General features: G+C 37.7%; 1 protein-coding gene across 3 annotated transcripts in view; it reads left to right on the forward strand.

The window, feature by feature from the left end:
* Positions 1–4,565: 4,565 nt before the first annotated feature.
* Positions 4,566–14,283, forward strand: part of ZNF76 (zinc finger protein 76) — a 16,229-nt gene continuing 6,511 nt past the window's right edge. Inside the window, exons 1-7 of one of the 3 annotated variants that reach the window (XM_029287304.1) lie at positions 4,566–4,697; positions 6,291–6,371; positions 7,231–7,308; positions 7,905–8,104; positions 10,837–10,956; positions 12,147–12,222; positions 12,827–12,952. In XM_029287304.1, coding sequence (XP_029143137.1) covers positions 4,625–4,697; positions 6,291–6,371; positions 7,231–7,308; positions 7,905–8,104; positions 10,837–10,956; positions 12,147–12,222; positions 12,827–12,952 — 754 coding nt within the window. In that variant the 5' untranslated portion in view covers positions 4,566–4,624. The remainder of the gene's footprint in view (positions 4,698–6,290; positions 6,372–7,230; positions 7,309–7,904; positions 8,105–10,836; positions 10,957–12,146; positions 12,223–12,826; positions 12,953–14,283) is intronic. The other 2 variants (XM_029287305.1, XM_029287306.1) reach the window with 2 other exon arrangements.

The following is a 14,283-nucleotide window of genomic DNA, read 5'->3' on the forward strand; positions in this document are numbered from 1 at the left end:
CCTTCCATTATATATTCAAGATGGACAGCGTTTAATATTTATTTGTTATGTATATGTAGAGGTGTGGGTCTATACATATGTTGTGTATAGTATGTTTAGGTGTGTGTCATGTCCGTGTTCACTTTGAGAGCGGGCAACTAAATTTTATTTTTGATGTGTGCCGCCCACAGTAAAAGTGACAATAAAGGTTATCTTATCTTATATACCACCTGTTTGATATACTGCAAATGTTTATAAAGGACGGAATTCCAATAAGACCCAGCAGATGGCAGCACGTAGCTGTCTGAGGGAGATGGGCGGTTCAAAAATGTGAAAAATAATACTTGAATGAGGTTGAGTTCAAAGTTTAGAGTTGTAGGTGAGACTAGAATTCCAAAAACTTCTGAGGAAGTTCCTGGAAAATCACTTCCATATGTTGCTAAGAAAATTGCACACAGACCATGCAGCCTATGTCAGTAAATCAGCAGGCGTTAAGCTCGAGTCGAAGACTTTATTGGTATTCTTAATGGGCATGTAGTTACTTCAAGGAGGCAACACAGTCGCTGGCAAGGAGAAAACCCCTTTTAACCCCCAAAGCTTTTATAAAAATTAGCCTGGTTCTGAATGAAAACTATTTTCATTTTGTTTGAAAAGCATGACTCAATTTCAAACCGTGTGCAAGGAGATAAATTGCCACATCTCCCAACCTTCTATTTTTCCACTACGGTTGTATATCACGCTCATCTCAACATAAAGTTTCTGAAACTCGGGCGGAATAGCGAGAAGCCAATTAACAAATAAGCAGGCAGAACTTTTAATTGCAAAGGAAACAAGCTGATCCGGATTGCCCACGCCTGCGAGTTGAGCTGCTGCATTGCTTTCCACCCGAGAATACTCAGGTTTTTAGGCATTCGAGTCCCATGCAGGAATTACACCAATGACAGCAAGTTATCCGCTGTCAATACTCAATATTGATACTCAATACTCAAAAGAAAAAACACCAGCAAGTCAACGATTAAAAATTGCAACACAGTAAATCTCTTGTGTTTAAACTGATTAAAGGAAAGGCGCCCAAGAAAAACCATGCGGTTTACGAATTTTAGCGATGTGATACGGAAATGTGGAAATCCAGAAGTGGAAGCCAGACCTAACCTGACTTGTATTTGGTTGGAAGGCAGGCTATAGTTCCGCCAAAAGCCGAAGGTGCAAATGAAAGGGCAAGACGCTTCACCGCGGTTTGTGCGCATAACAGGAAATGCTCCTGCCAAGAACAGCGGAATCTGCTTTCCTTTTCCGGAAACTTTCCGAAACCCCGGAACCTGGTTTAGAAGGCAGTGAACAGTAGAAGAAGCCGGGCTTAGTCGGTTGCATACAGGCTGCGGGGCTAACAGCTGTAGTGAGGGCCGATGCATGGCGGTCAGGCGGAGGACTCGGCCCTCCACAGGTCGGTGCCGATAGGGAGGCGGGGATGAGGAAAGATGCTCAGCCCTTGCCGTTAGGGGGGTGGATTCTTTTCCCCTTCTCCCCCGCCGACGCCTTTTGAATTTGTTCTTCTTTTTGAATTTTGGAAGAGGAGAGACCCTCCCAGGCCCCTCTTTAGGAGCGGGTGCTTTCCGCTGCGCGACCCTTCACTTTGCGACCCTATCTTGGGTTGTTTTCCCCCCTTGCATTTCAAAGCCCTGCCGAGTCCGGCTTCCATAGCTTGCAATCGGCGTGCACAAACCAGAGTGGAATTCTCTTGAGAGGGAGGGGAAGCTGCGTCGGTTGTGGTTTTTTTGCATGTGGGAATAGTGCCTGAGGTTGCCAGAGTTGCCAGCTTTTGCCTGTTCGGTCAATACCTTCTTAACTCATCACCTCGAGCAGAAATGCAGTGGCCTAATCCTTCGACATCAGTGGCCGGTTCTCTTGAGAAAAGATTTTGCTGGTTGTATCCGTTCAGTCAGTCAGAAGAAAAAAGTTCTTCATGGAATCTTCTTAAAACTTGTTCAGGAGAGGAAACTTTCGGTAGAAACTGTCCGGTCTGATAGCATCACTTAAGGAAAGCACCTTATATGTATGCGTCTCGGTTCAAATATTAAATCTGTGTTCGCAGAACATGCAAGACAAAATTTGGCTGACTTGTTCATTGTGTGAACAAGATGTTGCTAATAGTGTAGCGTGGCTTGCAATTTAATGTGTGAATTCAATCAATCGTGGTTAAGGAATGCACGGCTTAGGTCAGTGCTTCCCAAATAATTTCCTTCCTTACTCAAAATCACTTATCAGAAAGCTAATGTTGATAAAATAAGTCAAGTTAAATGTTTGTGTTGTAATTGGGTAGCGACAGATGAACTCATTGACCAAAGAAAAAACACTTTTACTCAATTTCAGATAACTTACACAGATTTGGGAAGCACTGGTTTAGATTGTGTGAACATCACCAAACTCTTCAACCTTAGTTCAGGTTTTTTGGACTATTTTTGGTACAAGTTATTGTACCCTATTGGCCACAGGATGGGCAGCTATCACCTCACAGGGTGCTTGTTGGGAAAATAAGAGGAAGTAGTATTAGTTCATCATCTTGAGTCATTAATAAAGTAATAAAGATGGACTAAGAATCTAATAAACTTCTGTATCTGAAGTTGAAACAGAAAAGTTGGGTCCAAATTTTCTGACTTCTAAAACTTCCCATCTCCACTCATCCCATTCTAGAATCTTTTACATAAAAGATGCATTTATATGTTTGAAGAAGATAATACCATACCATTTCTATTTTGGAATCCTGGAGCTGGCAATAATTCTCTACCATTTTTGTTAACTATGTATACCTGCCATTGTGTAATTAAATGTAATGAAAAGCAGCCAGAAACTTGATTTTAAAACTGAGTTTATTAATATAGTTCCTGTTGGTGTCTCAAATAACAAATGATTTGGTACCAGATAAAAGCTTATTTGTAGTCTTTGTTGTATTACCTGCAAAAAAATTCCTATATATTTCTGTTAAGATAGTTTCTGTCTTATTGGGCTTCAAATCAATCACCATTGCATCTCATGGATTGCACAAGGATGTGCTTCATTTTAACAAAAGTAAATGAATAATATTTAGCCAGTTCTCATAACAAGTTATGTTGCTGTAGAGTAAGTAGATTTCTAAAATCTATTTTATCTTTATTAGAATTTGAGATCTACCAACTCTCACCAGCAGCAAAAGCTTACATTTAGAATTAAGTAAATAAGGAGAGGGTTTATTTTATTATGATTTATTAATCAATTTTCTAGAGTAAATTCTACCATAGTATCAATCTGTTTTCATAGTGACACAAATGAAATATATGTTTTGTTTTAGATAATTTTTTCATTCATCTATGTTATTTCTAAAAACAAACAGGCAGTAAAAATATAAGTTATGCCGTCTTTTCCATTGATTTTAAATAGTGAAGATTGGGCTTTGCAATATAGTAAAAATAAAGATGCCCCAGTTCTTTAGCACCCATATACTAATCTGTTTCAGCTGGAGCCAATTATGATTGGCTAATCTACAGCTCTGAACATGTGGATTTCTAACTAAATTTTGGACCTCTGCCTAGCTTATATTGCAGAAAAAAATCTCTGTTTACATCACTGGAATAGATTGTGAAGAGGGGTGTCTGAAGAACTTGATATATCATTTAGGTTGGAGAAAACAAGACTAAAGGGAAATAAATATGAAACCACTTTTCATATTCCTGGAACAACATCACACACACCAAAAAGACCTGTCTATCCCAGAAAACAAAGTAGAAGTATTAAGTCACAGAAAAAATGTTTCCAGATGAATTCCCAGTGTAGTTTGACAGTAGAACCAACTATCAATGGAAATTGTAAAAAAAATTGCTGGATGTGTTTAATAAAGGCCAGATAGCCGTTACTTAAGGATGTTTCGATTTAGATATGTTGGTCTAATTGGCTTTTTCCAATTTTACTTTTCCATGCCAAAGACACTTTCTATAAAAAACCATTCACACCCTGAACTTTTTTCTCTGCAGGTGTAAAAAGAAATAAAGGATAGACTTAGGACAAGCTACCTTTATGCTTGGGTTGCTTAATATTCAGCTTGTTGATCTGTTAAAATTCTTCACTTGGTATAAAGCATGAAGCCACTGATTAGCCATGTAAGGTAAGGTATCTTTACTTTTCTCATCTTGGTTTTGTCCAAATATCAAGTTGTACCTCAGGGGAATATGCCTAACAGAAAAAAGATTCTGGTTCCAGTTATGTATATATTTATTTTAACTTACTTTTTAAATCACTGCTTACCACCACCAAAAGTTATATACATTATTCTATAATAGTAAGAATAGCTCTGTAGAACAAAAGAATGCTCATCTTCTCCAGTATCTTAACATTGGATGCCAGTGCCTCTGAGGAATACAGCAGTGGGGCAAAAAGACAGCTGTTTTTGTGTTGTTGTTTGTTGCATAGTCAAGGTGCATTGCTATTTCCATTTGGTTGGTCTTGTTAATACTTTCTAATGACTTTTGCCCATGCTTATATTTATGCTTAGTAGTAAGTGGGGACAAGAAATGTGCACACAAATATACATACCTTTTCATTTTCATTATAGCTGTGTCCATGGGAACAACTTTCAGTGTTGAACACATGACTAAGGAGCTGCTTCCAGAACAAAATGGAGAGCTTGAGTCTACAGGCAATGACCCTTCCTGATGGGACAACAGCCTATGTTCAGCAGGATGCAGGTGGTGAGTCAGTTGAAGGCTGTGGCAGCTGTGGTCAGTGAGACTGGGGCAAAGCAGAAACCCTATGATCAAAGCATTACACACAAGGGAGAGTGAAAGGCAGTATAAATATTTGATAAATAAATATTGGATAAATATTTCATTAAATAAAATTCTGCTTTAAATGTACTAAATTTTAATAGTACAGGTAGTCTGCAACCTTCAAACACAACAGAGCCTACCTATTATAGTCCTAAGTGGTGACAGCTGTTAAGCGAGACAGCCTCTCTTCATTACCCCCACTCCTGCTCTCCCTGATGCACTAGCCAAGTAAGTACACTGGCCATTAAGTGGAGCACAGGGTGCCCCAGGGCTGGGAGAGGCCATGGGAGGACTAACACAATCCCAGGACAATCTGGCCCGGGCCTCCCCTACCCCCTGTGCTCCAGTTCCTACCCCAGGGGTCCCCACAACCCTTGGGACTGCTACCTCTCCCCTGGGTCCCTGCAAGGCTTGGGCTTGCTCCCCATCACCCATCGCTCACTTACCTTTTGAAGAACCCTGGAGCTTTTTTCAGCACTGTGCAGACCACATTAGGGAAATAGAATGAAGTGGTTTGCCCCTGGGCCATGGGGCGGCCTCCTCAAAGAGGCTGCAATTTTGGTGTAACTTCAAGGGATTGTGGGAGCATTGAAAATGGTAGCTGCTTCGTAGAGGAAGCCACGTAGCCCAGGGACAAGTGGCCTGCCCTTTCCCCCCAACATGAGGTCCTGAGATCTTCAAAGGTAAGTATGAAGAAATGTATACTCTGGTATTTCTATTATATAAAATATCTGCTGCTGTGTAAGTGTCAGGATGATGCATCATTGGTATTGTTCCGTTCAATAATTGTGCTAAAAGAACACTCTATAGAATAGTTTTTTCAGTAATTTTCACAAGAAACCAATTTTGTAGGATAGACTTACAGGCTGTATGTTGCTTCACATTACTTAACACTTCGATAATTGTGTTATCGATAAAAGATGGATAAAAACGATGAGAAGAAAAAGCTATACACATGTTTTAATAAATTAGATTCCTTTAAATCATCAGTATGGTATTGTTGCAATAAGTAAAGTACTTGGGTTTGGCATTGGCAATTTAGTTAGAAATTTGCTGCAGAAGTGAAAGAAAGAAAAGTATTTTGACTTTAAGCTGGAAAGTATTTTCTGTGTCAGCTATCGTAAGAAATTTTCTAACATGTTTTTCAGTCTACTGAGGAAAAAATTTCATTTCTGTGTTTAAACTATGATTTTAACAATTGATTGCAAATGTACTTGGCATAAGAGTACATTTTTTATATATTTTAAGTGGGTCTTCTTTATCTACTTCCTTATATGAAAGAAATATATTTATTAATAAAGATAATTGCAGAAAACAAGAATTCTACTAATGCTACCTTTGGATTTAATATTCTGGATCCCATATATAAAGCTGATAATATATTTCAGAAGAAATAAATAATTATAATGTATAAGATTATGTTCATGTTCCTTAATAAGAAGTTTTAATATGTGGCTACAAATTTTAATCTTGCTTCCTAGAAAATTGACAAGTGTTTCAAAATTCATGTTTCAGAAGAGAAATTAATTGAAGGACAAATGATTCAACTTGAAGATGGATCTACTGCTTTTTTCCAACAAGTAACTCTGCAGAAAGGTGAAGTAAAATTGCTGATATACCTCTTGTGGTCTCTTTAAAGCAAAATGAGGAACTTGTGGTCTTCCTAAAGTTGTTAAACTAGTATTGCTGGAAATTGTAATTCAGCATCATCAGGAGTTCCATAAGTGCCTCGCCCCCTGCTTTAATGTCCAGTGTGGTGCCTACCAGCACCTTTCTAAACACCTTGTAGAAGCTGGCAGGGAAGGTTGCAAATAGCAGTTATGTGACTATGGGATGCTGCAACTGTTATAAAGGTGAGCCAGTTGCCAAGTGCCCAGATTGCCCTCACAAGATTGTGGGAATATTGGGAGAGGCAGAACTTTGGGGACCAGCACTGTTGTTCAGTGCTGTTGTAACTTTGAACAATCACTGAATGAGTGGTTATTAAATAATCTATATAGTATAAGCATTAAAAAGTAATGTGCTTGCAATTGCCAGGTTGGGGATAGGGTATTCTTGAGTGTAAAATTCACCTGAAAAAGTGACTTCTGATTACAAACTGATGTATTTTTTGAGTGCCATCTTTGTACTAAAAAGAACAAACAGTGCCTTGCATTTGCTGGTGCTTTTGTTTCTACATCTAAACAAATTTAGAGTCAAAGAAATGTTGAATAATTTTCACTTAATTCATTTAATTCATAGAATGACTCTATGTTGCACTTTTGCATGCATATTATTATTAAAATATTTTTAATATACCTAGGGCTGAATTGACTAACAGGCTATTCTTCAAAAGAAGTGAACAATGATGGGGATTCTTATTCTTGCTAAGCTTTGCTGTTGCATGAAAAAGCTGGGCAAGTTGATTTATTTGAGATCATGTGTGTGCCTATGTATATTCTGATTCATTCTACAGAATCGATTACATTTGAAGATGGTCAGCCTGTTGCACTGGAAGATGGCACCATGGCTTTTATACATCATACTCCTAAAGGTAGCTCTCAGTCTTTGACTCCTGTTTTTAATAAATAATCCATAAAAAGCCTCTAAGCAGTAGGATTATAGGTGTCATTGTGTGTTGCTTTTTTTTTTTAAAGCACACCCCTGGATAAAACATTTATTTGTGTTGATTACTTTTACTGTAGATCTTCCGGGTAGCCTACATCAATAGTAAGATGTTTTATTGCACTCTCTCCTTCTCTGAGAATTTCTTGATCATTGAAAACCACAATTTGGTGGGTAAACCACGGTTTGAATTAACCAGGAAGTTCAGAGATGGAAGGGAGAGTGCTTGACCTCTTTATTTGTTTCTGTTCTGTGCTTTGGAAGATTGGGAATATGGCTGTCATTTTTTTCCCTAATCCATTCTTTAGAGCCATAAATGATAAACTACTCATCTATTGAAAAAACAAATCCACCTTTGGTTGTGAATTGCAAGATTTTTGATATGTAATGTTTTCTAAAGTGTAGTTAGACTTTACTATTGATGGCCTTAACCCTTAGAGTTTTATTAGCTCTAAATGATCAAAGGATAGATACATAGTGATTAGAGATGACATGTGGTGCTATAGTGTTTGTGGTCCACTTCAGAGGGTTTTGACCCCAGCACCCTGGAGGCCATCCAGCTGGAAGATGGATCCACAGCTTTCATACACCGTCCTGTTCCCACGACAATGGGTGGCAGCATCCTGACAGTGCAAGCAGATGAGGGGCTGGAGGAATTGGCAGGGAAGAAAAATGATGCTTTTGATTTAGATACTGATACCACTCTGGAGGATTACACCAGCAAGGTGAGAATATTCTGCTTTTCTATGAAGATCTAAACCATAACATGATTCGGAGAGTTACATTTCTTAGGTGTATATAAGAGTGGTCCATTGCTACAAATAACCGTTGAGCTCCCCTGTGAGCTGTGGGGATCAACCCTGCCATCTGAAGTCAGGAGTTTGATAGTTAATTAGAACAATATATATTTGTACTGATGAGAACTTTGTGCACATATCTGTATATGTATTGACTGCTTTGTTAATTTGTACAATTGGGTGCTCAAGTGTCAGTTCAGCTATGATATCATAGGTGCCATTTGGATGGGAAAGACTTATCACATCTGCTGCTGCTGCTATAAATTCAATGTTCTGTTGTGAAATCAGAAAGAGATATGCAAAAACTTTAAATATGGAATGAAATGGCATAGGTACAATAGACTAGTGAACACATGCACTAAACAGTTCAAGCTATTTGGATATTTTGTGAATATCACTACCAAGCATCACACATTTTTTTCTTTAGTCATTCAGATTACATATGTGTGGGGGGAAGTGGATGGGTGGGATTGTGCTTGAAACATCTATAAGACTGTGAGAAGCAGTATATTGTTTAGATTGTTTTATATTTTAGTTTGATTTTAAATATGGTTATTCATCTTCAGTCTTCAAACTTTATAGTAGATTGAAAAATATACAATACTGCTCTTTTTAAAAAAAATAAAATCTTTTGTATTTGCTTTATTCTGGTATTTGAGACAACAATTCAGAAAGCTGCCATCTTGTATCTGGGAAGCAGCTGAACTATAGTATTAGATATAATTAGGCTAAATACCTGTTGACATTGTTTAAAGTACTGGGCAGCTTATTTATTGTACATATTGACTTGCAATTCAACAGATACTATTTATCTTTACAAGGCAGAGTGTCAGTGTGTAGCTGCACAGAGTGTCAGTCTGTAGTGGACATAGGTCTTGTCACTTAACTTAGCCAGAACAACTCCATAAGACAGCCTAATAAATTGATGAGAGTGGCAAACTATGAGCCACAGACTTTGCAATAGGTAGTTTAGTTCTTTAATCATTGTATGACACTTCTCAGGCTCTCTGGCTCAACCTCAGCAAAAGCCTAGATAACATGCCTAGATAAGAATCATTATCATATAGAAGACATACACTTTATCTGTACATGTTATTGCTTTATTTAAACTTACACTTTTTATTTTAATCTACACCCTCACTTCCCTGTATTGTATTGTATTGTATCGTATCGTATTGTATTGTATTCATTCATTCAATTTCTAAAGCTGCCCAACTCGACCAAATGACTTTACCAACTCCATTCCAGAAGATCAGAAGACAACCTTCATTCAAAACTGTTATGTCCTTCCCCCTTTTCTTATTTTTACAGAAATGTAACAGAACTCTTTTTCTTCTTGTTGTATTCATGAGTTTATGTTCTATACCATATGTTCCTCTTACATTTTAAGTTATAGTCTTTCATCTCCTCTGGTCATCACAGATTGGCCCGTAGATATTGATTAGGGGTGTGCAGTTATTCAGATCTAAAGCAGTAAAGGTACTTTGGAGAGAACATGGGCATGTTAGCTATACCCATTAATATCTCCTTACAAAAGGATCTTATGGCAATCACGTAGTCCCAGGAAATCACACATTTGAGTTAAAGAGCTGTAGTACCCGAAAACATCCAGCTTAATGTCTACTTATTAACAGTAACTACTTACTCATATTAGCATGCCTTTGGAACAGTCAAAGTCTTCTTGCAACATTTTTAGCAAAATAGAGAAGATGTGCATTAGCTTACTAACCTTGATCATACTATACCCGTGCCACATGCAATTCCCTGCTAATGGAAAGAATATTTCCATTTTTAGTATCTTTATGCAGTATGCCAGCAACCCAAAGCTCAATTTGACCAAAAGCATTTTCATAGTATATTATATATTTCATTCTATATAATTCACCCCTATTATTCTAGTCAGAATGGCAAACACAACACAATCTATTGTGTTTGAAAAAAATCACAACATAAATAAGAGTCTTCATCAAGACTGAGTTGAAGAACACCCCAAACTGTATATCCTACCCTTCAGAAAATATATGATTTCATCAAAAATCGGACAACCAACAACATTTGGGTCAGCCTTATGCATTACTTACAACATATTTTTTTTATCTTAATTTTGGTTATCAGCCTGCTTAGAAAATTATGTACAGTACACTGATTAGCTGATAGTTGAGCAAGAATTCTGGGAGCTATATTCCCAAAAGATCCAAAGAGTATTAATGAATATTGTATATAATAATATTATAGTGAATATTATTGAGTATTGTACATAACATGCACTAATACTAAACTATAAATGCAGTTTGCTTTTAGGGAATCTACAAAATTACTCATTATGACTTGACATGATGTGCAGATCAAGCCACTACACTTTGTACAACAAACTATAGTTTAAAATCTTTTAACAATTTACAATTGTTTACAATTTTGTGTGAATGCAGCTTCCCACTTATAAAATAGCATATAAAAAGACCTCAAGGCAAAGATGGAAGATAACTTTGTACACACATATATTCTAATAAGAATAAAAAAATAAGTATGAAATGCATTTATTGAACATGTTTCTGTCTTGCCTTTCTACAAAAATGGCTTGAAATAAAAATTTTAAAACCAGGCCTACCTACTTTAGACATTGCAAGCATCATTCAGGTTTTGACTTTTTTCTTTCCCAGCAGGATTTCCAGAAGGAAGAAGTTCAGAGCACTGGAAATGGATCAAGAACTCCTGACAAAGCTTATTGTTGTAGAGTCAGTGGATGTACCCGCCTCTTTACCACATCCCACCATTTGAAGGTGATCTTTCTTGTCTCCCCACAATTCACCCTAAATACATTATGGCACTACTAGAGAAACTTATCTAACAGGAAATCATGGGCGTCACCAATAGGACATGTAAGCCTGCAGTTTATCTGATAATGCTGAGGGGAGAGACAGGAAACAAGTGGTTGAAGACAGCTATAATCTTTTGCTGAAAGCTTGCTCTTAGTTTACTTAGTAGAATACACTTGCAATAAAGCATTAGTAGGATTACAAGTTATTCATCCACTTTCAACATTAGTTTTACATGAAAATACTTAGCCTTTTGATGTATTTATTAAATTTATTGTGTACAATCCAAGGTGATGTATTGTATGCCCTCTTCTGCTATTTTTCTCACAATAACCTTGTGAGATGGGTTGGGTTGAGAAAGAATGACTAGCCCAAAGTCACCTAGCCAGTTTCAGTATCCAAAGGAGGACTGAAATTCATGGTCTCCTAATTCTTATCCAGCACTATAACCACTACATCAGATGGTCTCAAACTGTTTTTGTTATGTATTTCAATATTTCTAATTTTAAAAATAAATGTAAACCTCACTAATTGAACTGTCTCTCCTTGGATGTAGTGGTTAAGCCATTAGGCTAGAAACCAGGAGATCTTGAGTTCTAGTCCCACCTTAAGTTAGACACAAAGCCAACTGGGTGACTTGAGCCAGTCACTTTCTCTCAGCCCTGGGAAGGAGGCAATGGCAAAACACTTCTGAAAAACCTTGCCAAGAAAACTGCAGGGACTTCAATCAGAGATGATTGAAAGGAAGACAAAAAAATACAACTTTTGAATTGGGAGTAAATAAAATTGATATTATGTGCAAATGCTCTTTGGCTTTTGAAAAAGTTACATTATATGTAATATTGTATTCTACTCTCAGTTCAGACTGTCTGAAATATAGCTTAGCAGGCACGGGTATGAATTGATTTAGACTAGCAAATATTAAAATACACATATCTATGAATTTGTTTATAGTATGGACTCCTTAAATTCCCATCCATATTGAAACTTTAAAAGTAAATATTCATTGATACATGGAAAACAAAAAAGTAAAACACCATAAGAGAATAAAACTGAAGAATTACATCTGATAGTGCTGCAAAAAAATATATAAGTGCCAGCCTCTTCTGTTCTCACTGGCCTAAACCTAGACATTTTCCTTTATTTTGCTGAAGGTGCATGAGCGTGTCCATACAGGCAATCGTCCATACCAGTGTGATTTTACAAACTGTGTGAAAACGTTTGCTACAGGTAAGGTATTTGTTGTGAAACGTTCAGAAAAGCAACAATGAAAACTATGTTGTTCCGATGGAATTACTCATGACTTGAGAATGAAGATGTAGCTTTAGAAATCCACAGACTGTTGAACTATAAATAGTGATGAAAAAAATATAAATTCAAGCTAAAGCTCCAGCTCTGGTTATCTTCAGAGCTACATAGTTACAGTTTTTATGTTTAATGAAGAGAAAGACTAGGGGTGACATGATAGCAGTGTTCCAATATCTCAGGAGTTGCCACTAAGAAGAGGGAGTCAGGCTATTCCCCAAAGCACCTGAAGGCAGGAGAAGAAGCAACGGATGGAAACTAATCAAGGAGAGAAGAAACCTAGAACTAAGGACAAATTTCCTGACAGTTAGAACAATTAATCAGTGGAACAACCTGCCTCCAGAAGTTTTTAAGAAGAGACCAGCAGCCATTTGTCTGAAATGGTATAGGGATTCCTGCCTGAGCAGGGGGTTGAACTAGATGACCTCCAAGGTCCCTTCCAACTCTGTTGTTCTTTTATTATTCTATGTTGCTTTGCTTTGCTCACTGCTTTGTGATTGTGCTTAGAACACAAGTTTTACCCTGACAGCATATAGTCTAAAGAGCCATATGAGAACACATACTGGTGAGAAGCCATACAAGTGCCAAGAAGATTTATGCACCAAAGCCTTCAAGACTTCTGGAGATCTCCAGAAACATACCCGAACACATACTGGTATGTCTTGTGGGGGCTATTGTTTTAATTTAGGGCTAGCAGAACCTGAAGTTTTGGAAGAATAGAAGAAATGAGGCTAGAGAAAATGTGCAAATAAAATAACTGTGTTATTATGATGTTATTTACATTGATAACTTTAATTCTTTAACTCTTACATATTTTTCAAAGCATACACTTAGAATGTTCTCTGCCCTCTTGCATCTCAGTTGATTTCCAGATTTAAAGTAAATGTGTAAGGAAAAAATAATACTTAACAGAACTCAGGAAGAGGCAGAGAGATAGATGGTAGTGGCATTGCGGCTTGTCTTTAATAAGTAATTGAAGAGGGAGGGCAAATCTTCTGGCTACAGGCTGCATACTGATGTTCTACATCAGGCATGTCAAACTGCCGGCCTGTGGGCCGGATGCATCATACTGAAACTGCGCCCACCCCATTGCTGGCAATGGGGGAAAAGTCGCAATACGTCACGTGATGTCGCGAGTTTGACATGCCTGTTCTACATCATTCATTCATTCATTTACTACAGCTTTTATGCAGTTTCACTTCCAGAGATTCTGAGTGAGTGGCTGATTCCAAACAAGGTGGTACAGAGAGTAGAGAATATAAAAAATCTGTGTGCCCACTAATCACAGTCAGTCTGTAAAATAAGGCACTGGTGGGCAAATGTTGTTCAACTCTACTTTCAGTCTAGGTCAGACATGTCAAACTCACGACGTCACGCAACGTATCGGGAAAGTTTTGCCATTGCCAGCAATGGGGTGGGCGCAGCTTCCACATGATGCATCCGGCCAGCGGGCCGGCAGTTTGACACCCCTGGTCTAGGTGGTTAGAGTAACTAGTGAGGCACTGTTTGAATTATAGTTTTCTAAGAATAATACTTTGACAGTCTAAGTTGTTCAGCTAATCTATGTTTATGTGCATTTTAATATTTGGCTGTGCAAAATTAAACTAAAAATGCAATGGGATCAAAGATACTTGCCAAACAAAAAGGTATTCATACCACTTATAGGTTAGTCTTTAACTTATAACCATTAGTTTATCAACCAAACAAAGTTACAGAGGCACTGAAAAAGGTAAATTATCACCAGTCTTCACACTTATGACTGTCATAGCATCCCCACAGAGGTCAAAATTTGGGTGCTTGGCAACTGCATGCATTTACAATGGTTACAGCGTCCTGGATGATGTGGTCGCCATTTGTGAGGATTACATCACCCAGCCATTTGTGACCTCAGCTGGATTCTGACAAGGAAAGTCAATGGGGGAAGCTGGATTCACTTAACAGCCATAGCAAAAAAGGTTCATAAAATTGAATGTGACTCACTTGTTT

The sequence above is a fragment of the Protobothrops mucrosquamatus genome, unplaced genomic scaffold (genome assembly GCF_001527695.2).
Source record: "Protobothrops mucrosquamatus isolate PMUCROS unplaced genomic scaffold, P.Mucros_1.0 scaffold_293, whole genome shotgun sequence".
Taxonomy (NCBI): domain Eukaryota; kingdom Metazoa; phylum Chordata; class Lepidosauria; order Squamata; family Viperidae; genus Protobothrops; species Protobothrops mucrosquamatus.